The sequence below is a fragment of the Cupressus sempervirens genome, chromosome 11, assembly GCF_028749045.1.
Source record: "Cupressus sempervirens isolate cs-2001-9-10 chromosome 11, ASM2874904v1, whole genome shotgun sequence".
NCBI classification, from domain to species: Eukaryota; Viridiplantae; Streptophyta; class Pinopsida; order Cupressales; family Cupressaceae; genus Cupressus; species Cupressus sempervirens.
The window spans coordinates 273104021-273129686 of record NC_143128.1 but is presented as its reverse complement, the minus strand read 5'-3'; the positions used below and the strand labels follow the sequence as shown (position 1 = coordinate 273129686).

At 37.9% G+C, this 25666-nt stretch overlaps 1 protein-coding gene across 2 annotated transcripts in view; it reads right to left on the bottom strand.

Moving 5' to 3' along the window:
• The window catches only part of LOC149529173 (exocyst complex component EXO84B-like), a 138271-nt gene that overhangs the window by 5194 nt on the left and 107411 nt on the right, over positions 1 to 25666 (bottom strand). For both annotated transcript variants that reach the window (XM_089811115.1, XM_089811116.1), the window contains exons 4-5: positions 21529 to 22056; positions 21248 to 21436 (exon numbers count right to left, since the gene is read on the bottom strand). In XM_089811115.1, coding sequence (XP_089667241.1) covers positions 21248 to 21436; positions 21529 to 22056 — 717 coding nt within the window. The remainder of the gene's footprint in view (positions 1 to 21247; positions 21437 to 21528; positions 22057 to 25666) is intronic.

The following is a 25666-nucleotide window of genomic DNA, read 5'->3' as shown; positions in this document are numbered from 1 at the left end:
CCACTTCACTGGAAACACCTATTGGAGGGACAAATGATGGACCTTCCTCTCTTACTGGATGAGGCAAGTTATTGATGTACTGACATAAGGCCCGAATTTCTCTTTTCTGCTTTTCATACCCTTCTACTTTCTTTAGCCTATCCTTCAAAGCCTGTGTGGGATCATCAAATTCTTCCAATATTTGCTCTCGGGAGGCCCGACCAAGATTTACTTCCGTAACATGATATTCATTCGGAGCAATCTGATGTTTTCCTTTGTCAACTGTGGGAATTGCAATCTGCAAGATTCAGGATCCTGATTCTCCTCTGATAAATTTAGTATATCTTCTTGCTTTCCCTTGTTCTTCTGATTGGTTTGATCGGTCCAAAATTTCCTGTAATTCAATTACTGGATCAACCTCCCTTTGTTGACGCAATTGAATTCGTTGCCTCAACCATTCCAAAATGGGTATACTTTGGTCCCCCGGAATTACCAATTGTTCTTTCCTTTGGAGTGCTCGAATGTCAATCTCCTCTTCACCTCCTGGACCATCCATTGTAACCTCAGGAGCTATGGCTTCAGCACTTGGAAGATGTATTGCTACTCCTGGAGTTTCTTCCTCTAGTTGACCATCTCCATCATCAATCATTTCTCACTCTAAGATCGTAGCAAGACTTTCCTCTATAGGAATATCCTGATCTCTCCTTTTTCTTGCATGGACTTTTCATAGGCATTTATACTTAGTCCTATCATGAATTGGCCTATCCAAATTCTCTTCTTGCTCAAATCTCCTTATACTTGTCCCTACATCCTGTCTTTCAAATGTTTCTATCTCTTGGACACTTGGAGTTCGACTCAGAGAAGAGGGAGCATCTCCATGTTTCTGCTTCTTATTTTGAGGTTCTTGGATGACTTCCTCAATCCTAGGACGCTTTTCTTGAGGTACCTCCTTCCCTTTCTTGGTTCCTACATCTTCGGATGGAGTTCCTCTTTCTTCAACAGTCCCTTTAGATATTTGTCCTGATCTTTCATCCCTAAGTGGTCTATGGCCAAGCAACTTATATGTGAATCCATTAGCTGGCGCAACTAATTTTTCAAGCTTACGCTCGATCTACCACTATGTAAAATCTAAGATTGGTTTTGAAAGAGCTTCGAGATCTGTAATTTCTTTCTTCTTCCAATCATATGGTTGAGCTGTCATTTCTAGATTGAATCCCTTTTGCATCACATTTGGGTCCTCCTCCATTTGATCAGGAACCTTGAATATGTTGCATGTTCTAATAATGTTCAATGGTAGTCTTGAATGCAACCTTTTTCTAATCTCGTTCTCATCTGCTGCATTTGCCCAAAAGTCTTCAAAGTGAACCTTGTGTTGGTACTTTGATCCTCCTACTGATGAGATCTTGTTGTAAGGATCAAAATCATTCCTTTTTGGATAAAGCAAAAGGCGGAAGAAGTGGAGTTCATCTAATGATCTCTCTGCAGCTTTTAGACATGGGCATACCTCAGTTTTTCCTTCTTCTATGAAAATTGAAAATTGCAATCCCAACTTCTTCTTCCCTTTCTGAATCTTGTCATAGGCTGTAAGTTGTTGAGTAAGCTCTAACAAGACCATCTTATCCATTGGATACCTGGGAAGTTTGTATGGCTCCGTGGAGAATCCTTGAACTCGGATGTATGAAAAGGTAGGAAACTGAATGAACCAGGCGCCATATTCCTTGACCAACTTCATCGCACCCATTGACATTCTTATATGTGGCCTCTTTTGTAATGTTCTTACTATGTGCATGGAAAATATATCATTAACCCTCATGTAATCATCCTTTGAATACAAATGCAACTGTGGGTAACATTCATGGACTTTGAGGTGTTGGGTTCCGCTTCCGATCACTCCTTTGCCTCGTAGTCCATCATAATTTGTCTTCCGTGCTAGTATGTAGATGACATAGGAGCTCATGTAAAATTTCCTTGTATGCTCTAGATTTATCAACTGTTCATTTAGATTATCACTTATGAGCTCAGCCCAATCTGTTCTGTCGCCTTCCTCCATCACCTACTCAACAAAATACCACATGCAAGATTCAAACCTATAAGAATAAGGCATGCCAAATATGCGACTCAAAATCATGACCATGTCACTATATTCCCTCTGCAAGTCAAGCCATACTATTTCCTTAGGAATCTTGGAATGATGTGATCTATTCTTTTTCAACCATCTTTTGTTGATTATTTCTTCACAGAAATTGATTCCACACGTGTAGATTCTCAGTGCTTGCTCTTGTGTCTTTGTGACCATCCTTGGGTGAGAAGGGATTCCAAATGCTTCAGAAATGGATGCCGGAGAAAAATCTGCTAGAACATTTCGTTCAGAATCCCTGATGGTTCTATCTCTAGGACTGTAGTGTTTGGTACATTCCACAATCAACTTTGGATGTTGAAAAGGAGGGAAACCGACTGTAGCAAAAATTCCACTTCTCACAATTCTTGCGGCTAGGTGTGTCGGGTGATAGTCATTGCATCCGAGCATTCTCCGGTTAAAATCTTTCAAATCAAGGCCACCAAGGCTTGTATCTCCAATTTCTGCCCACTTTGACACAATTTTGGATTCAGGATAGAATCCTCTCCTTTCATTCTTTATCAGTTGTCCTCGTGTTTCTCCTGTTCCCCTGAGCTCTAGCATTCTCCTTTCTTGCAAAATAGAAAATGTACACACATAAGACTATGCAAGGAAAGTATTAAAAACAAACAGATACAACTTGTTCATAAGACAAAGATTTTGGATTTTCACCAAAATTTCCATACTCCTTTCAAGATTCACTTTTCAATACTCCCACGAGAAATATGCAATTTTCACAACCCACTGCAAAGAAAATTCCTTTCTGATAGGATTCAAAATCCGCTTCCTTGAACTCTTTGAATCTCACTCCTATTCTCAATTTGCTCTTCAAATTTCTATGTGAACCTGAATGAATGAGCGGGCTTCTTATATAAACCATCCTTCAAAAAAGATGCCTTTAAAGCTGTAGACTAAAATTAGGTAGTTGCTTTACTTAGCCATCAAGGTTTCCATTTTTTGCACCACTTGTCGCTTTTTTTTGTTTGTTTCAAAAAAGTTGCTATTTTGATGCTCTTAGCTAAGTATTTCTTTATCCCATTTTGATTTTTATTGATTAAATATCAATTAAAATCAATATTTAATTAATTTCCACATTTTAAAGAAAAATCAAACTTTTTTGCAACTTTTCTCGAAAATTTATTATTTAAACAACCAAATTAAATATCAGTAAAACTATATTTAATTTTGTAAATCCAAAAAAAAGAAATCTTTTTGAAAGAAAATCATTTTTTTTCTTTTCTCTGAATCCAACTTTTCATTCATGGAGAATTTTCATTCTTTTCCTTTAAATTTTGGATTTTTCTCAAAATTTCCCAATATTTCAACTTTTCAAGATTTTTAATACTTTTGGGATTTTCGGAAGATTTTGGATTTTCATCCTTAGGAATTTTGAATTTTCACAAGATTTTGGATTCCAAAATTCTTTTTTCTTTTCCCTTTGGAATTTTTTGGGCGTCTTGGATTTCACACTTTCCATGTTTAATGATTTTTCAAATTGTTCCAAGTCTTCCAAAACTTTTCTCACCTATTTGTCGAGGATTTCCAAAAGAAAATCAAAATTTTCCTCCACAATTTTCAGGGAGCAAGATTTCCGATCTTATATGCAAATAAGAAACTTCCAAAAAGTGTACTTAAAATTAAAAAACAGTGTGCGTCGTAGTTTAACCACAATCATGGATTATTTATCCCAAGAGACATTCCACGGCTATCTCAAATTTGTGCTTTGAAATTTGCGGGATCGGGCTTTTTTGCAAATGAAGGATTTTTTCCTTCATAAAAGTTTCCGCATCCACTCCAAATCTACGCCTCTGCATGCGAGAGCAGGGTTTTTTGAGAATGAAGGATTTTATCCTTCACAAAACATTCCATGACTAGCCTAAATCTGCGCTCCCTGATTTAGGGAGCGGGCTTTTCACTGAATGAAGGATTTTGTCCTTCACGAGAATTTCTCCATTGCCACAAAAAGCCATTGCAAGGAATGATGAAGGCGCAGTTTTAAAATGGTTGGGGATTTTATCCAGTCTGACCATTCCTTGGGTCTTGCTGACTTGTGCTCCATGGCATTCAGGAACAGCTGGCATATTACTTAAAATAATGGGTACCAGGCCTGGGTGATGGTGATCGCCAGTCACAACAGTTCATACCCGTACAGAGCTTTGAATGGTGCCATCCTGATATACATGTGATACGTGGTATTGTAATAGTATTCTCCTAGGATTATCCACTTGACCCATGCCCGTTGTTGTGCTAAAACATAGTTTCGAAGGTAACCTTCGAGCTACTTGTTCACAATCTCCATTTGTCCGTCTGGCTGAGGGTGGTAACTAGTATTTGGTGACAATTTTGTCATTGCCAATCGTAACAATTTTGTCTGGAAGATATTGATGAATCGCGCATCCTAATCACTCACAATGTTTCAAGGTAACTTGTGCAGATGAAAGACTTCTCTAAAAAATAGATCGGTAACTTCTGCAGCTTGAAAATCTAAGGGGATGGCAAAGAAATGTGTGTACTTTGTCAATCTGTCAACCACCATGAAAATACAATCCTTTTTGTTCAACTTGGGAAGCCCCGTTATGAAATCCATTGAGATACTTTCCCACTTATGTTTTGGAATTGGCAGAGGTTGCAGTAAACCGACAAGTAGAGTATGTTCGGATTTGTTCTCCTGACAGATCGCACACTCTCTTACATATTGCAATACATCTCCTTTAAGTCCTTTCCATGAAAACCTCTCCCAGAGACTTCTGTAAATTTTGAGGAAACCCGGATGTCCCGCCAAGGGTGAGTTGTATACTTCCTTCAAGATTTTCTGCTTCAATTTGGATTCCAGCACTAAAAATATCCGACTCTTATAGTAAATGATGTCATCCACCACTTTGTCTCGATCATCCTTAGTGTTGCCATTCATTTACTCCTAGGCAAATGTGTTTTTGGAATATTCTACCAACAAATGTGCTTTCCAGTCGGCTGAAATCTGGGTTAGTAAGCAGATGGTGGGTTTCCTAGACAAAGCATCTGCAACCACATTGTTCTTTGTTTACCATACTAGGTAAAGAAATAAATGCATACAGACAATGGATCAAAATAGCAGTAAGAATAGCATAACTCCTTATATTATTCGCATATGCCAAATATTACATTATGCTTATGATATGATGATTACAATGATCTCGAAGGGGGTATATATACATCTCGAGGAACCTTCCCGAAGGTGTCTGTCGACTACATACAACATGTTGGCTACATAATAAGAACCTTCGAACCTTTCCAATACTGATGACATAAATCCCGATACACACCCTGTCGGCCGATACCGACAACATACATCCTGATACCAACAACATACATCCTGATACCGGCGACATACATCCTGATACTGACGGCATACATCCTGATGACATATTTACTGACGACATTCTTTACTTTTACATATTCAATGTCAAAATCAAAGGCCTAAACCTTGATTACCATTTCTATTGCCTCTTGTTCAAATCGTGTTGCTCCAGAAAATATCTCAAACTATTGTGATCTGTGCGGACGACAAATTTGGCACCTACCAGATACTATCAAAACTTGGTTAGTGCATGTACGATGGCCAACATCCCTTTGTCGTAGATGGAATATAGGCATTCTGTTTGCATAAGCTTCTTGCTATCATAAGCTATGGGGTGTCTATCTTGCATCAGTACCGCGCCAATGCCTTCTCCAAAAGCATCGCACTCCAAAATGAATGGTTGAGTGAAATAAGGTAATGTAAGTAGGGGACAAGTGCTCATTGCCTTTTTCAGCTTATCAAAAGTGAGTTGTGCCTTTTCATTCCACTAGAAAGACCCCTTCCTTGTCAAATCCATTAAGGGTGCGATTTGCTAAGAGAAACCTTTAACAAACCTCCAGTAACAATTGCACAGTCCGAAAAACCCTCACAAATCTGAGTGATTTTGGGGGAGGCCAATCAACGATCGCCTAAATCTTCTCCCGATGAATTTGAACTCCATATTTACTGACAACATGCCCCAAGTACAATATTTCTACCATACTGAATTCACACTTGGATTGCTTAGCAAACAAAGACTGCTCCTTCATGATCTTTAGGACTTCATCCAGATGCTTCAAGTGCTCCTCCCATGTCCTACTATAAATAAGGAGATCATCAAAAAATACCAATAAGTACTTAACACAATTGTTTGTTGAAGATGCGATCCATGCATGATTGGAATGTAGTGGGTGCATTTGTCAATCCGAACAGCATGACCAAGAACTCATAATGCCCGTAGTGACAATGAAAAGCTGTCTTTTCCATGTCTTTCTGCCTCATGCAGATCTGATGGTGTCTGAAATGAAGATCTATTTTCAAAAAATAGACCACACCATGCAATTCATGCAGGAACTCATCTATCCTTGGAATGGGATATCTATTCTTTATTTTTTTTTGTTCAACGAATGATAGTCCACACACATGCGCATCGTCCCGTCTTCCTTTTTGACCAACACACTGATGACACGAAAGGGTTAGAACTGGGACAGATCCATCCTTTCATCAGGAGTTTCTGAATTGTCTTTTCGATCTCATCTTTGAATTTCTTGGGACCAAATTAGCACTTTCGAAGCCACAAAAAACACCATTTTTGTGATTTTCTTCTCATTCCATACTCTTTCAACCAATCGCTTATGTTTTCTACCTCTTTATGTCTTTCTCTTCCCTTTGGCATCATACGTTATGCATTCTGAGCATTTTTGATTTTTCGTCTTTCTTTTTTTTCTTTTTTTTTTAAAAAACCTCTTGTCACCTTTCTCACCTTCACTCAAATAGCCCTTCATAAGTTCACAACTCCTCTACCAGTAGAAACCGATATATAGACTGGTATCCTGAGACTCATTTATCCAAAATACCATACAGTGGTGTGCAGCCTAAGTAACGTACAATCTTCTTGACTGCAATTTTTCTATTTCACAGATTTCAACAAAACTCCAATCAAATCCAACGAACTCTCATGGCGACATTACCATTGTTATGCTTTTGCTACTGTGGTTGAATTTGCTCCTCTATCATTCTCCACAAGCCTTGATATAGACTAATGGTGTCTCCAAGAAGTGTCTATAATGCTGTATTTGTAGACTGAAGAAAATATCTTGTATTCGTATGGTACTTGCTCCCTTATATATATTTCTTCCGTTCCGATTGCCCAGTATGCCGTATGGTGTTATGCAGCTACTCACCGTATGGTACTTTCTATTCTATTGTTTCCGTATGGTACTTAGGCTTTACTGACAATTAAAATGCTGTACAATGTCAAAGTCATATGGTTGGAGGTAGTAATGATGTCGTACAGTATCACCATGCAATATAATGTATTTTTAAAAAATATCGTACGGTGGCCAATTCAACAATGCAGACGGTATTAATGTCAAGCTGTACGGATAATCACATACAGTGACTGTGTTGGCTGCCGTACGATGGTGAAGAGAATCCTCCAAAAGCATACAAAATCTGTACGGTAGAAACCAGGAGACTTCTTCAAGTGCACATGAAGTCCGTACAACCTCCAAATGCATATTAATTTCATACGGTTGCAACCATAGGATTTAATCAAAAATCTTCCTAGCTCTTGTTGTAGAATATTAGCCGTATGGTGCCCAGACTTAGGTATTTTCCCTGCTATAAGGCCGTACGGCAAACCGTGCTACCCATTACTTTGTAATGTCTAAAATTCCAGTCATTCCAAATTTGCTTCCTGTTCCTTCATGTTTTATTACTTGCCACTTTCAACTTCTATATTCTATTTACATATATACATTATTTACATATATACATTAGTTACAACTATTCTTTTCTCAGTTGTTCATCCACAGAGGTGCGTTATTGCTTCCATGGTAGACATTCAATTTCAACCTATGCACTGCGTCAGCCACTTCCTTTCCGTCTAGCGTCCATAGTTTTATTGCTCCGTTATCACCCACTTCTCGAATCTGGTACGGCCCAACCCATTCCACTTGAAACTTGCTTGGTTTGATCTCGTTCCATCTGTCATACTTTAACAACAACTATCCCGATTAGAAAATGTTCAATTTCGGGTGTCTATCATGCCATGGTTTGCGCCTATTCTGGGTCACGTCCGTGGCCCATTGTGCCTGCAATCGTCACTCATCAAGTTTATTTAAGGTACACGATCTCTCCATCCAATTTTGCATATCGCCCAATTTGTTCCCAAAGCTCGATACCACGGACTCCGTTAGCTGCCCCTTCTTGCTGTTAATAACACCTCCACTCCGTACTGCTGCAATTTTTATTAAACCCTTCCTCTTTGTTTCCTATGTAGACTGTATGATGTGTCTTCCGTACTACTGGCACCTTACTATTATATCCGTGGTTCGATGTAACATTTTCTTTTTGCGCAGTCGTACGGTGGGATCTTTCCTTTTTCAGGGTTCATACTATATGTTCTTCCCTTCAGCTTCAGCCGTAATTGCCTTTCCTTCTTCCGCTTCTCTATATTCCTTTGGACATTCATTTTTCTCTTCTTTATCACCTTCGTCCACCCTTAACATATTACAAGTTGAAAAGAGTTTGTAGTCTTCTATCTGCCAGTGGTAAAGACCGTTGATAGAATCTAAATCGTCATCCATTGATCCTCCTTCCAACTGCAGGACTCCCTCCTGATCTGGTTCCATATGCTGCCTCCCTTCATCTTCTTCTTCAAAATCTGATGACAGAGCTTCTTCCCCCACCATTTGGGTGTGTAAATTGATGACGTATTTTTCTTCCGGTCGTGCTTAACTCTGGCTTGTATCAACCACCCCCGACCCAGAATGGCATCGTATCCTTTCCTCTTTAGCGGGATGACGACGAAGTCAACCAGGAATGGCTGTGTTCCAATCGTCATTGGTTGTGCTGTCAGGACTCCCAACGGTTTGATTCCGTGTTAGTCGGCCATTATAGCTGGAATGTAGGTGGCCACAATGTCGGCTGTCCCAACCTTTTCCAAGTATCCTTTAGTAACACATTGACACCGGACCCTTCGTCCACAATCATGGCCTTCAAAACAGTCCTGAGAATTCCCATTTTGAGGACTACAGGATGGTGTTCGGATGAGAGCTAACAGAATTGGATCTTCTGTACTTGTGCCACCTTCTTTCTCCCTTGCTCTACTGGTAACTTAACAGTTGGAGCTATGTTTTTGAGTGCCGTATGGAGTTGAGGTATAGTGAGCAATAGATCATTTATTTTCACAGGTACTTCGATTTGTAATATTTGTCGTACGATGTTCTGTTTTGCACAATTCTGTGTGAAGGTACCAGCAGTGTCCTTCAAGTGTGCTTTCTCTGCCTGCGTTGTTTTTTGGATCTCTACCCGCACTTCCTCCAGTCATTTCTTTTCTTCCATTGGGTTGGGCTACACTTTCGCTTGCTTCCATGTGATGGCCAGAACCTCTTCTTCGTCGTTCCTAATTGTGATCAAATTTACTCCTGACTTTGGGCACTTGGCATCTTCATGATCGCCAAGTCCGCACCATCTGCATAATAATGTCGGTGTGTTTGCCGTTGTATAGTCTCAGGCAAAGTGGCCCCACAAATTACATGCCCTGCATTGAACTATGGGTCGGTCGTTCGCATTGTAATGAATTCGACTCCTGCTGCCATTATTGTTGTTGCTGCTGCTGTTGTTTTGTCGTCGTCGATTATTTCTGTACCCTCCCGACATGGCACCCTCCATATTGGTGTTCCTGCTCCCTCTTGATGTGGACACCTCCTATGTCAGGAACACTTGTTGCGGTGCTCTTGTTTTCAAGTTAAAAGAGCATTCCTTTGTCAAATGTCCCATGATCTGGCAAATCTCGCAAAATTGGTCTTTCAGGTAGGATCCCTTCGTATGGCCTTTTTTGCACTCGATGCACCATAGCTAGTTTCCCTTGGTCTCCTTCTGCATGTTCTTGAACTCTTTCATCATCTGAATCATGTCCTTTTGGAGGGCACGAACCTTCTTGCTATCCTTTTCGTCATCACTACTCTCCTCGTGTGAAGATGCGTCGTTGTCTAAATCAAACGAACTACTCTTCTTTTTCGTCCTCTGCTCACTTTCCAAGTTCATTGCTCAATTGTACGCTTCAGTGTATGATGATGGTGGCACGATCTTCATCTTCTTTCATAGCTTCGAGTGAAGGCCTTCAATGAACCATCTTTTCTGTAGCCCATCAGCCGGCTTATTCTCCATTTTATTGATCAAGTCCTTCAGCTTCCTGGCGTAGACTTGGACTATTTCATTCTTCCCCTATTTTGTATTGTATATCTCTGTTACAATTTCATTGTCGTCATGCAACAGTTGAAATTCGGCAGTAAACTCCTTAAGGTTGTCCCAAGTGGTTAATTTTTGGGGATCTGCATCGGCGAACCAATCAATTGCAACACCTCGTAGGGTGGCTAGAAACTGTCGGACCCATTCATTTGTATCTGTTATGCCATTCGCTCTCCAAATCGTTTCGCATGTTTTACAATGTCAGATTGGATCAGCTGCTCCATCACCATCAAATTTAGGCAACTTCTTCGATTCTGCCATTCTGGCACCAACGCTTTGTATCCAGGCAGCTGTGCTTTTTGGTGAAGAAGGTTCTCCATTAAGCAAATATATCCGTTTTGGAAGTATATCGCAGACGAAGAGTTCACTCCACGCTCCTGCTCCCTCGGCACTCTGAGCTGTGTGAGTCAATTCTCTTCTGTCTGGGTTCTCTTCCCTTAGTGAATACAAACTCAAAAACTCCTCCCTTGCTTCTTCCACCAACTCCACCCGCTGTCGAGTTTCTTCCAACAATTCCTCCATGCTTCTATGTCCGTCGGCAATCTTCTAAAACCTCCTACGTTTGGCTTGTTGTGCCAAGATCAAATTTTCTTGTGCAATACGTATTCCATCTTTTCCCTTTACCTTATTTCGATCCTTGTTAAGCTGATTTGACATTAATCTTCATTCCTCCCTCCTTGCAGGGTCATTGGGCAACGACGCCAAATGTTTACCGTATTGGATAAAGAAATAAATGCATACAAACAATGGATCAGAATAGCAGTAAGAATAGTAGAACTCCTTATATTATTGGCATACGCCAGATATTACATTATGCTTATAATATGATGATTACAATGATCCTGAAGGGGGTATATATACATCTCGAGAAACCTTCTCGAAGGTGTCCGTTGGCTAAATACAACATATCGGCTACATAATAAGAACCTTCAAACCTTCCTAATACCGACGTAGAACCTTCTCGATACTGATGACATACATCCGGATACACACCCTATCGACCGATATCGATGACATACATCCTGATACTGACGACATACATCCTGATATACTAATGGCATACATTCTGATACTGGCGACATACATCCTAATACTGATGGCATAAATCCTGATGCCATATTTACTGACGACATTCTTTACTTTTACATATTCAATGTCAAAATCAAAGGCTTGAACCATGTTTACCCATTTTTGTTGCCTCTTGTTCAAATCTTGTTGCTCCAGAAAATATCTCAAACTATTGTGATCTGTGCGGATGACAAATTTGGCACCTACCAGATACTGTCGAAACTTGGTAAGTGCATGTACAATGGTCAACATCTCTTTGTTGTAGATGGAATATAGGCATTTTGTTTACATAAGCTTCTTTCTCTCATAAGCTATGGGGTGTCTATCTTGCATCAGTACAACGCCAATGCCTTCTCCGGAAGCATCGCACTCCAAAATGAATGGTCGAGTGAAATAAAGTAATGCAAGTAGGGGACAAGTGCTCATTGCCTTTTTTAGCTTATCAAAAGTGAGTTGTGTCTTTTCATTCCACTAGAAAGACCCCTGCCTTGTCAAATCCATTAAGGGTGCGCTTAGCTGAGAGAAACCTCTAATGAACCTCCGGTAATAACTGCATAGTCCGAAAAACCCTTGCAAAATCCGTGAGTGATTTTGGGGGAGGCCAATCAACAATAGCTTGAATCTTCTCCCGATGAACTTGAACTCCATATTTACTGACAACATGCCCCAAGTACAATATTTCTACCATACCGAATTCACACTTGGATTGCTTAACAAGCAAAGACTGCTCCTTCATGATCCTTAGGACTTCATCCAGATGCTTCAGGTGCTCCTCCCATGTCCTACTATAAATAAGGAGATCAAAAAATACCAATAAGTACTTACGCAAATGTTTGTTGAAGATGCAATCCATGCATGATTGGAATGTAGTGGGTGCATTTGTCAATCCGAAAGGCATGACTAGGAATTCATAATGCCCGTAGTGACAATGAAAAGCCGTCTTTTCCACATCTTTCTCCCTCATGCAGATCTGATGGTATCCAGAACAGAGATCTATTTTCGAAAAATAGACCGCACCATGCAATTCATGCAGGAACTCATCTATCCTTGGAATGGGATATCTATTCTTTATTGTTTTTTTGTTCAACGCATGATAGTCCACACACATGTGCATCGTCTTATCCTCCTATTTGACTAACACACTAATGAAACGAAAGGGTTAGAACTGGGACGGATCCATCCTTTCATCAGGAGTTCCTAAATTGTCTTTTCGATCTCATCTTTGAATTTCTTGGGATGGCAATACGGTGCGATTATGACTGGCTTGGCTTCTTCCAATTCGATATTATGTTCAAACCCTTGATGTGGTGGTATGCCCAGGGGAATGTCTACAAAAACTTTATTAGGGTCGCTCAAAATTTTTTGGAGATCATCATTCTGGGGAGGTGTCTGTTGCCCTTTTATAGGTTCCGCTGAGACAAAACAATCTGCAGCCCACACAACGTCATCACGCCAAAAAATTGCCTCCATCTGATGTGCAGAAACTTCCTGCGGACCTTCATTTGCCATTCCGCAGAGAACAACCTTCTTTCCATCAACAACAAAAGTGAAGTCTATCTGTTTGAAACTCTAAGTGTATTCATCAAGTGTCTCCATCCACTATATGCCTAGAATAACCTCCAGATCATCAAGATCCACTATGAAAAAATCTTCAATCACTGTGATTTGCAGTTGTGATACTTAATTGAGGAACAAGGTGTGTGCAGGGCAGGAGAGTCCCTCCAATAAAACCTTCACCTGAAATCCTGCGTATGTCTCCATAGGCAAACCTCTTCGTTTCACCAGAGAGGAGTTTATGAAGTTTAGCGTAGCTCCACTATCGAGCATCACCATAACCCTTTTTCCTTGAAGGGTTCCCCATACACAAAACACTGAACACCTTGGGCTACTGGCTAGGGCGATAGTTCCTCTACATCGCACCAACGCTACAATTCTTTCTATATGGTTCAAACTAACCATGTTGGTGTCGACGTGATGTTGATTGTCTTCGGCAGGTATTTCTTCCTGTTCATCCTCATCATCGGACACAACCTCAATGTAATGGTCTTCCCTTTTCCGAGGCATCTGTGGCCCAATTCCCAAGGTCCCTTGCAATCTGGTAGCTTCGTCCAATGATAGCTTCTCGGGTGGTGGTTTATTATCACTGTCCCTCAGTAACACTGGTGGTTTGGAATGAGAGTAACTTCGCGAGGATGATGTTGATGATGATGCCATACTCTGTGCCTTCTTAATGGCCTCCGACATGCTCGTAGGATTGAACCCCTTTACCCAACCTTTTAGGGATTCTATCAATTCATCCATGAAGAGCATTACCCATCTTTCAGAAATGTCTGTGACCAAAACAGAGAGTTTTTGAAATTCCGCAATGTACTAGTCGACCGATCCAGTTTGTCTCAGCTATTCCAAATCTTTAAAATTGAATTTCGGATCTTTACCATCAAATTGATCTATCAATCTCTCAGTGAATTTCGCATAAGTATTTATTTGATCATGCCCCAATGTGATGGTGTCATGATTCCACCATTCACGTGCAACTCCCTCCAAGTGCAACGCCACAAATTTAATTGCTTCTTCTAGCATGGGATTAAGCTGGAAGTAAGTATCAGCCTCCATGACCCACACTTGTGCAGATATGGATCCGAATCTGTCAAATGGAGATAGATTTACTTTCCACAACTTTCTTTTGAGATCATTGTTAAAATATCCTTGGTTTCCACCCCTCGAATATCTCATTCTCAGATCCACATAATCTTTGTAGGATATATCTTCCTCAAAATTCGCATTCTTCTAGCCTTCTCTCAATTTTTCTTGCATCTCTTCAAAGGTTGGTTGTTTCCCTTTGTGTGATGTCTGAAAAGATGGCATGGAAGGTCGAGAGTGTGCTGGATGAGGATTTGTTTTACCCAACACCGAGTCCGCGTTGTGACCATTTTGTTCTCCGGATATTTTACTATCTGCCAACTTCTTGAGAGTCTCCTCCATGAGTCGTTTGTTTTACCCAACACCGAGTCAGCATTGTGACCATTTTGTTCTCCGGATATTTTACTGTCTGCCAACTTCTTGGGAGTCTCCTCCATGAGTCGCTGAGTATCGGTAATTTGTGCCTGATTCTTTGCAAGTTCTCTCATTAGTGCCACGAGTTCGATAGCTGTTGGTTCTGGTTCAGTAGCCATTCTATCAATAAAATGGGTTCTTTGTCTCTTCCGGCTATAAACTCTCATTCATTGTTCACAGGTTGGCAGGATCGAAGTGCTCTACTACCACTATAATGTTCCGTTGTCCTTCCTAACAACCCTACAAGGAAATTATTCAACTTGTTGCCAGAAATGTCCATCAATGATGTCTGCAAGCTAGTATTTGATGGCAAGAGCCATTGTACAGTGATTGCAAAATGCAGTTAAAAGGGGTCATACAGTATGACTGGATTGATCTATGGTGAGGGAGGAGGATGTTAAGTGTTGTGTGGCCATATGGTGGGAGACTAATAGGAGGGTCGTATAGTGGGGGCCTAACTAGGCCGTACGGTATCTATGCTGGCATACGGTGGAAGGGGAGGGATGGTCGTATAGTGGATTGGTAGAAGATGGAAGTGACGTACGAAGGTGTGGGTGGAGGGTGAAGGTTGTATGGCCAAGGAGGAAGCAGTTACAAAAATGACAGGATGCCGCATGGTTAGATATGTAAACCCAATTGTGAATACACTCTTGTTCATACACAAACACAAAGATTTAGATGAAATCCAGACACAATGATAGAGGCTCGAATACAGATAATTTCTTCAAGTAATATATATGCTGAAAGATGATGCTCCAATTTGCCAGATCCGAGTGAAGTGTTACAGGTGATGGAATAGGGTGAGGGTTAAATCTCACCGAAACTGGACAAACCAAATAGGGAAGTCTTGTCACTTTCGAAATGGAAAACAACAAAGAGTCCCAATAGGAATTCGCAATGCAGAGAAAATAATTCAAATTGCATACCCTAAAGACTACCTACAAATTATGCTTAAATACCCATTGAGAAAACTTTTCCAAGGGTGTACAAAGATACCAATGGAGACACAAACTACAGAAACAAAAATAAAAATGGGTCCAAGATATATTAAATCAATTGGCCCATTAATAATAGTTTGATAAATGATTTATTTTATAATGGGAACATTACAACATCAACATTGGAGCTTCTTCATTGCGGTGGGGATATCATGTCTTCTTCTTTCCTTCATATGAAGGGATGCTTCTATATACATGATGTATGTAGTCCTATGGGGTTCTTGAGTCCTCCATCCATCCATGCATCTTGTCTATTTTGTCCCATGAGGTTTTCTCGCTTTCTCCTCTTTATGAGAGATATCTTGCACTTGCATTGTACATGACTACCTAACATGGCCTAGTACTCGAAACTCATCCTACACTGTGAGTTTAAGTGCATTAACCTAAGTTGCACTTTAGGGGGGGTATTGGTATATTCCTAATTACACTTTACTTATGCTTTCTTGATAATCCTTAGAACATATAATTGATATATTAAGCGATATATCATATATGATTATATGCAGATCTGCAATATGTAACTTTTCTCAATGTGATAAGATAAAGTAACTTTTTCTATTTCTGATGAGTATGGGAATTCTGAATTATGCAATGCTATGGCTACTACACTCCGATCTGAAATCGTTAAGGCTTGTTCACTTGATCTTATGGAGTTAACTCTGTTGTTTCTGATATGGTGATGTAAATTGTGTTGCAAGTCTCCTATCACTTACAGCGATGATGATGTAATTGCTGTATCTGATTATGCTTTAGAATGCAATGGATACATGGAAATAAAATTTGATGATGCCATTTGAAATGAGATCAATCCTTTTTAAGTATCTTACGACTCTGAATGGTTGCATCTCTTACCTAGGAATAGAGAGACTCTTCCCTTAATTGCATCTCTATATTATTTTCACAAATCGGGCTATTGTTTTTAATCGAACTCTTCCATGAACAATTTCTATTTATACAAATCATACCTTCATTCCCAATTGCTTCCTTTGCATGATTAAGTATAATCAGGTTCTCATCATTAGTCATTCATTGAATAACTAATCAATAGATTAGTAAATCGTTGATAGTTACTTCATGATTAATACAACCGTTTATTGAAACACAATTCGATGATCAAGTCTACTTACTCCTTCCACAGCGATGATGATTGATGAATGGTATAGTGATTATAATGATTGCTTGTAATGTTGCTTCTGCATAATTTGAGATGATGATATCGATATGGAACACTTCCATATGTAATCAATGCACGTAAGAGTTCTCCTTGCTAGTGGAATTATGAATATCTACGATAATATGTATCTTTCTATGTGGCATCAATGTTATGATCTATGAGATTGCTAGATCAATGTCTAATCTGCAGCATGCATCATACTTCATGTTGTTTTGATTATGATCAATATAGGATGCCATCTTATGGAAATGTTGGATTATGTGTTATTGCTGATTGCATCGGTTCAATGTAATCAATGGTAAGGTCATGATCTACATGTTGATAAGGTTGGTTACCAACAAGATTGTGAGCTCAATATCTGGATCATATTTTGGTGTCATATTGAATAAAGATATTGTATACTTGATATTTATGAAACCAAATATTCTCAGGAAATAATCTTATTGTCCAAAGTCTTCAACCCTTAATCATATAATGGGTAGGTAGCAACTAAGCATATCACTTGTTCTCAATGCTGCATCTTACTCTTTGTGCTTTGCTTTGATAATTGATATGAAAATCCTGAAGTCTTATCCATAAGACAATTTTCCTTGATAGATCTTGATGCCACTGGCTTTATTAAGGCAATATGCAAAACTACCTAGTTGAACTTCTGAATGCTATGTACAAATTATTAAATCTCTATTTTCTTACCTGGAGGAGTTCCAGGTCTGCTATCCCTTGATCACATATGTGTTTTATTGTTACCTTGTTATTAGGTTAAAGATGAGGACATCATAGCTTAATATCATATTGCATCTGAGAGAACCTGTGTTCACATCTAATATTCCTAAGGATGAAAGCCCTGTTGAAAATACTAGTTTCTGAGATGAAAAACCTCTTGGCTAGTATTTGCAGTTTCATACAGGAGCACAACTGTGCCTAGAAACAAATTTCTGATCTTGTTGTTAATAATGGGTACATTTCACTTGTTTGATGAGTTGGTTTGCAGAGTATGTTTGATGTTGTTTTGGTGAGTTACATTTTTAGCAATGTTTTGAAGCAATGGAGATGTTAGGCCAACTCTACTATCACTTACACTAGTTGTACTTCGTCATGGGCCGTACCTAAAGAATTTTATGATCTTGTTTGAAGTGTTCATGAAATCCATCATTGTTACTAGCCGTGCTTGTTCATTCTGCCTAAGTTGCAATATGTGTAGTGTAAAGTTTTAGCAGGTCTTGCCATTGCATGGGCTGGCCCTACTAGCTACTGAAGGATCCCTAGGAAGTGACGAAGGGATTTGTTGCCTTGAAGAGATCTCGCCATAATGGCAAGCCATAAATGAAATAAACATTCAAGTGACATTTACATATGGGCATTACTTCCATATGCTTTTAAGTTATAGTTCATAAATAGAGCTTTAAGATGTTTGAGATGGGTTTCCAATCTTTAAGAGTAATAATGCAAACTACAGTTTTTGGAGGATCTCACAAGTTTTCAGCCTCAATCAAATTTCAGTAATCAGCAGTTCCCAATGTATATTTTCATTTTGTTATGACACTTAAAAGCCAACAAAAAGAGCAATCCATCCTGCAATCTGCCTTGTTTTATTTTCCAAACGGTACATCTCATATTGGGCAGTTCAGCACTTGTTTATCTATGCAATTTAGCTCTATTTGGATTTTTCACAGAAAACTTATTATATAAATCAGCAATTTTTAAGCATAATGAACATTAGTAATATAATAAGTTATTAGAAATGGTAGCTGTAGGTTTCAACAGTTGGATTTCAGTTAAACTCCCAAATCTATTTATGCATGACATTGTATTGTAATAATACAGAAAACACAAAGAATAAAATAATTTTATGTTTTATTGTATATTGTGTAGTTTTTTACTCAGTTATTGTTTTCAATATTATTTCAATTGATAACAGAGCCCAGGGAAACGAAAATTGGGAGATGTGAAGCCAATTGTTTGGTTGAACTGCCTGAAGATAGGAGACCGCTGAAGAATCTCTGAGATTGTGAAGATAGAAGGGTTTGACATTGGAGTAAAGGTAAAGAAGTCCCTGAAATTGCAAGCCATTGTCACAGAAAGCAGAGTCTTTGAAGACAGAGAAAAGAGAGCTGCTACCAACCAGAATGAAATGTGTTGAATGCGATAGCTATGACACATTGTTTGGCTGTTGGAGGACATTCCTTGATTTGACCTGTCGGTTTCTTGTTTTTTTTTTGTGGAGCTGGGGGGATCATTGGCATAAATATAATTCTTTGATAAAGAAATGATTGCAGATAACTGTTCAGCCAGCAGGACTATGGATTATGAAATTTCTATTTGTTTCTAATTATTACTGTTGTGGTTGAGGTTTTTATTTATTCTCATTGACGTGGTGATGGATCCTGGAGTTAGCCGTTTGAAAAGAACAATGGACATAATGCCGGTTGAATCAGAAGTTTCAAATGATTTAAATAAAATGTGCAGGAAAGAGATCTTGAAGATGTCCGTGGATCAAATGAGAAATATTGACCAATGAAACCTGGTTTTGCACAATTTTTTATATTTTATGTTGCAGAAATATTCTAATTTGCAGTATTTTACAAACAGTAGCAAATTTGGTTGATGTTGGTGATTAGACTATCTATCTGCATTTAATCTGCAACAGATTTTTAAAACTTGTGCAAAGGGGTCATTTGTCCTTCACACTAATTCAAAAATCAAAAAACATTTGCAAAGTGTTGTCCTTACTCTTTTTGTCTAACTGGCCTTTTGAAAGAGAAGTTAAAATCAATTACACTGATTGGCATGTTGTGTACTTGATCATTGTATTGATAGGATTGAATGGTTGATAATTTATCTAAAAGATAAAATGTTGTCTCACAAAGTTGCACATGAGGGTTTGAAGAGGGACTTTGTGCCCAATAAGGATAAGGGACTGGTCTTAATCCATAAAATTCAAACAACATGAAGTTTGTATTCAGTAGGAGCAGATAGAACAGCATAGAGGTAGAAGAAATAGAATCGGATAACTAGGAGTAAAGCATCAATAGAAGAAAAATTAGATAAGAGTAATCAAGTGATCAGAAAACTAATCATTCTATCACAAGCATATACTACAGTGGGATAGAGATTAGAAGTCAAAGAACAATCACAGACAATTTTCTATAAGACGCTCCCATTTGGAGAATGAGTCTACCCACCTAGGTCCTGCAGAGCCTGAAGTATAGGGGAATCCAACCATAAATTGGTTGATCCCATTTGTTGGCCAGATCAAGTAAGAAGTTTGTCAAAGGAATTTAGCATAGTCCAAGGATTTCTCAATCTGATGATTTGGGAAGCACTGCTGCCAAAATACAATGAGGAATTTTCTATCTTGATTAGTGACAAGTGTTTCTAGGCAACCCATGGAGCATAAAACTCTATGAAGAAAAAATCTACCGCCTGTGATGCTTTATATTTGGAGGATATAGAAGAGAAACGTTTGAACATGGTCACTCTCTCCACCTCAACGTGAAGAGAATCCCTACCCTGCACCTTGGGAAACCCTGTAATAAAGTCCATTGATATGCTCTCCCACTTCTAAACAGGGATAGGTAGGGGCTATAATAGACATTGTAGGAAAGTATGCTTGGATTTCATCTGTTGAAAAAATACACTCTAGAATGTACTGGAGGACATTATCTTTCTCTACCTTCCAAGGATACCTCTCTCTCACCTACCAATAAGTTTTGATATATCCCTTGATGGCCTGCTAGTTGAGTATAACGAGCAGCCCTAAGAATTTTTTCCTTCATTTTTCATTCATGCATCAAATAGACTGTCTTTATGGTAGATGATGCCATTAATTATCTTATACTCTGATCATCCTTAATCTTCCCATCCAATTTTTCACATGCAAAAGTGTTCTTAAACTGCTCAACCAAAAGAAGGCATTTCCAGTCCACCAAAATGTAAAACATAGCACACAAAGTTTTCAAGTTGATAACTTCCAACCCACCTAACTATGAGCATTGGATGTAGTGAGTGACCAATCAATAGGATTGGTTCAACACATAAGGGACCTAACCGGCTGGGAAACTTTTCTCTTTACATATTACAACTAGAGAATAGTATGCCCATCAATCTCAATCTAGGAAGACTAGATCCACTTCATTTCAGTACTGACGAACTTCTCTTGTCCATAGATTTTGTCAAGGAAGAAGTGTACATCGCTAGTCTGATCTCTAGCAGAAGGCATTCACCATCAGCAGTAGTGAATCTCAATAAGAAAAAACACCTGCATTCTTTGAGAGCTTTCTAAAAGAAAATTCAAAATCACAAAATGCCACATGGCATATATATCAAGTTGCAAAAAGGAGACTGTTTCACTTAAAGAGGAAAATCTTATTTGATTATGCATTAAAAAAATCAAATGTCGCAGAATTACTTGTAAATAGAGATCTTACTTAAGTAAATTTGAAATTAGATAACACAGATCACTTGTAGACAGAAATATCATGACCCAATTAACTAAGAACGCACTATAAAGATATTTATTATGGAAGGTACTTCTACATTAATTAGAAAATGTTTCTAAAACATACTTGTTGTAGTCCAAAGGGATTGAGAGGTGGTGAACTATGCTCCATCATATCCCAGAACTCTTGGTCAGATGATAACCAAATTACAAATGTCTCTGTTAGTCTCAAAAGCAATTGTGATGTGGCTCTATCTCTTCCATCTAATATATCAGCAGAAAGTTGATCCAGCTGATTCAATTTCAGAAACCATGCCTGTATATGACTCACCCATGTGAGAACTATCTTGTTCGACCTTATAGCTAATAATGTTTAAGACAATAAAGAAAGAAAGCAAGAACCCACACCTGGAAAGGAGAAGATGGCATTGGATTTTGGTCCAATAATAGATCCTTATTTTCATCATTGAGGTATCTTAGTGCAGTTAGCCGTGTGTCACCTTGTGTTGAATAAATTTGATTTAGCACATACTGATGACAAAACTGATCTCTAAGTTTGTCTACTAAATGTTGGAGAAGACATCTCCAATCCTTACATTGTATTATATGTGATGCATTTTTTCTCAGTATCATATGATTTCCCTTGCTTGGACAATCTATGATTCCATCTTTTAAAACTGAAGATTTTGAAACAGAATGTGGCAGAATTTCAGCAAGTGCTGTGGCATTGGCCAGGAGAGCGAGTTGCTGAGATTCTGTTTTAGCTGGGTTCAAATTAGACTCAAAACTGAACCCTGTTTTTAACTTATCCCCTGATAGACATGGCATAGCTCTAGCAAGAATGCCAATATACTTATTAAAAAGAACAGTAATGCTATCCACAATGCTTTGTCCAATCTGCAAATTTATTAATGGGGCCAAGTCTTCCAAAATATCCTGCAAACAAAATTTTGTAAATGTGTAAACTTCTAAATAAACATGTTTTAGTTAGTTAAATTGATTCTGGATCAGTGAGAAAATGAATAAGCATGAAATCTCCACCAAGAACACTTATCTTCTGAAGTAATCTTAATTCTGCATTGAAACCTTAAATGGTACTCAATTTCTTCTAAAACACAAGACAAGATTCAAAGGTAGCCAACTAAAACATGCCACCTGGATGGAAATTAATACTTGTCATTTAACACATCCCAAAAAGGACTATTTAGGAAGTAAAGGAAGAAAATTGGTAATGACTAGATAAATGATCGGTTCAAGACTCCAATACAAAGGTCAAATGTAAAGGCATTCATAAGCTGGAAGAATGATGAAACTTGTAATGGCAAATCCAACAGATTAATCACAGAAATTATAACACAAACTATTGTGAACAATAATAACAAAAGAGATATTAGAAAAATCAACACAATAAAACAAAATGAGACAACACAGTTGGCCAATTCTGTAATCTGTTTACTTAACAAATACTTTCAGGTAGAAAATTAGAAACTGTGCAATATTCCAAAGGCCCTGATCTGAGACATCTTGCAAAAGAGGATGGTAATTGTGAGAAACACAGTTACATCTTGTTGGTTAACAGATTGTCCCTGATGAATTTCTATAAACTAATGACTCTATCACCCTCTTTAACAAGGATCAAATTAAACCAACAATTGGGTGAACCACTCATAGTCAACCCTCTGCATTAAAGGTACACCTCCCTATATGATATTCAAGGTTTTAATCGAACAGAAATAAAATTATGCTGATACTTTTTACCAGAAAGTAAGAAAGGCATTTAACATTCACTCATTAACATCACATGAATGCTAATTGAAATATCATTAAATAAACGAAGTTCACAGACTTTGCATCAATATTATTTCAGCAAAATAAACTCATATACATCTTCATTCATCCATGCACATGATGATATAATCAAGAAGCAAATAGATATTGTATATGAAGAATAAATCCAACAGAGACCCATTCATCAAATTCTAAACGCACAGATCTGAAATAACACTAAATATGTTTTCATTCATAGATAAAAACCATTGATATGTGCTTGGTTTAAGCATGCATCACCGGATTTTTTTAAATATTTATTGCACTAGTGTTATCACAATAAATTGTAACAAGCTCAATTACCTCTTCTTGCATTCCTTCCAATAGTTACTTAATGCATAAAATGTTTAAACAATTGATTACAGCAGCAACATATTTAGCTTCAGCAATAGATTGTGATATACAACTCTGTTTCTTGCTTATTCATGTTATCAATCTTTCTCCTAGAAAGAAAGCTCCACCACTTGTGTTTTTTCTGTAATCAACACTACCAGCCCAATCAACATCCACATAGAATTTAAGATTAAAGTCATCCCCTTGTTTATAACATAGGCCATAATCTCTAGTTCCTTTTAGATATATGAACATCCTTTTCACAGCAGTCATGTGAGTCTCCATTGGATTAGATGAAAACCTTGCATCAAGTCCAACAAGAAGTGCAATATGTGGTCTACTATGTACAACATATTGTAACTTTCCAATCATAGATCTGAATTGAATTTCATTTACCTCATGAGTAGTCCTTTGATAATTTTACTCCAATCACCATAGGTGTATCAATTGGCTTGGACTCATCCATCCCAAATGTCTTCAAGATTTCTTTCACATACTTAGATTGAGTCACATATATACCTTTTTTTATTTGATAGACTTGTAATCCAATGAAATTTTTTATCTCACCAAACATTGACATTTCAAATTCCGTACTCATCTGTTCAGCAAATGTCTTACACGTCATTTGCTCCAAATATTATGTCATCAATAAATATCTCAGGAATCAACACCATATTTTCAGATTCACATTATAAATATAGATTATTGTTTTCACTTGTTCTAGTGAATCCAATCTTAATCAAATAAGAGTGTAACCTTTCATACCATGCTCTTGGGGCTTGTTTCAATCCATAAAATGCCTTGTTCAACTTGCAGACCATGTTCTTCTTTTCAAGTTCAATGAACACTTCCAGCTGTTCAATATATACCTCTTCAAGTATTCCGTTCAAAAATGCAGATTTGACATTCATTTGATATACTTTGAATTTCTTGTATGTAGTATAAGCCAACAACATTCTTACTCCTAATCTGCCACAGGTGCAAAAGTCTCACCACACTCCATTCCTTCTTCTTGTCCATATACTTTGCAAACCAATCTTGCCTTATTCCTTACCACTTCTCCATTCTCATTCAAATTGTTTCTAAAAATTCATTTTGCTCCAATCACATTTTTGTCAACAAGTCTTGGCACTAATGTCCAAGTATTGTTCTTCTCAATTTGATCAATCTCCTCATTCATAGCATTATCCCAATATTCATTATCCAATGCAGCCTTTACTGTTCTTGGTTCAAAATCAACAATCAAACAAGTATTGTCCGTTAACTTACTCCTTGTTTGTACTTAACACTTCTTTCTCCAATTATGGGTTCAGGTGAATGATGTCTCTCTATATACTTGAGAGTATAATGCATTCTATAACAATCCTCCCTAGCTAAGAGGGAGTGTTAATGTTGTAGCTTCAGCCGGATTGAATTAATCTAGAGATAAGCCTTCTATGGTTATTAGTTAATTATCAGTTAGACAAACTCACATGTATGTATGTGTGTGTGTGTGTGTGTGTGTATATAGCAAAGTAACGAGAATCGGAATCGGCAAGGCCAAATCGAATCACAAATCGGTTGCGAATCGAAATTGAATCAGCTGCAAATCAACAAATTTAAAAAACCTTTGAAATTTAATAACTTATTTCATAAACCCTTTATCACTGATTCAATTCACCAATTCACAAAAAATTGTTTGGCTTGAATCAAATTGCTGAATTGCGTGAATCTCCGTGATTCTCGTTACTATGATATATATATATGTATATACATATAATATAATATATATTATAGAGATACGATTATACATTGTGTTAATATTGTCTAATTATTATTTAGTTAAATTTACCATAGAGACATGTCTCCTCTACACATATTTATATAACATTCAATCAGCATTTCGAACACACAGAAATAAAGAGCAGTACTATTACATTTGCAATGATGTTGTCCCTTAACAAATTGGACCAAGAATAAAGAGAATGCCTCATCCTCCAAAACTAGAACAAATCTCAAGATCATATTAACAGAAGACTCAAAAGGATCCTTTTGGCAAAGGGAAATAACAAGTAGTGATTCAAGAAATTGTTGAGGAACAAGATAAATAAGAAGTGCCTACCTGTTGAAACTTCACAAGTATTCATTCCTATGAATGCACATAATTTTATAATTGATTTCACAGTGTTGATCCCTCTTATTGTACCATTTGTATCTCCACAATTAACTAAGTTTGTTCTTAACATGCCTGTTTATAACTTGGCCAATGTCCTCTCATATGATTCTTACCCAAGTTCACCCCCAATTCCTTTTGCTAAAGGTTATTCTACCCTAAGTAACTTTCACAACTTCATGGTTGAGTCAATGCCTCATGTCACTACAAAAGTGATCCCCTTTGCTCTTCAAA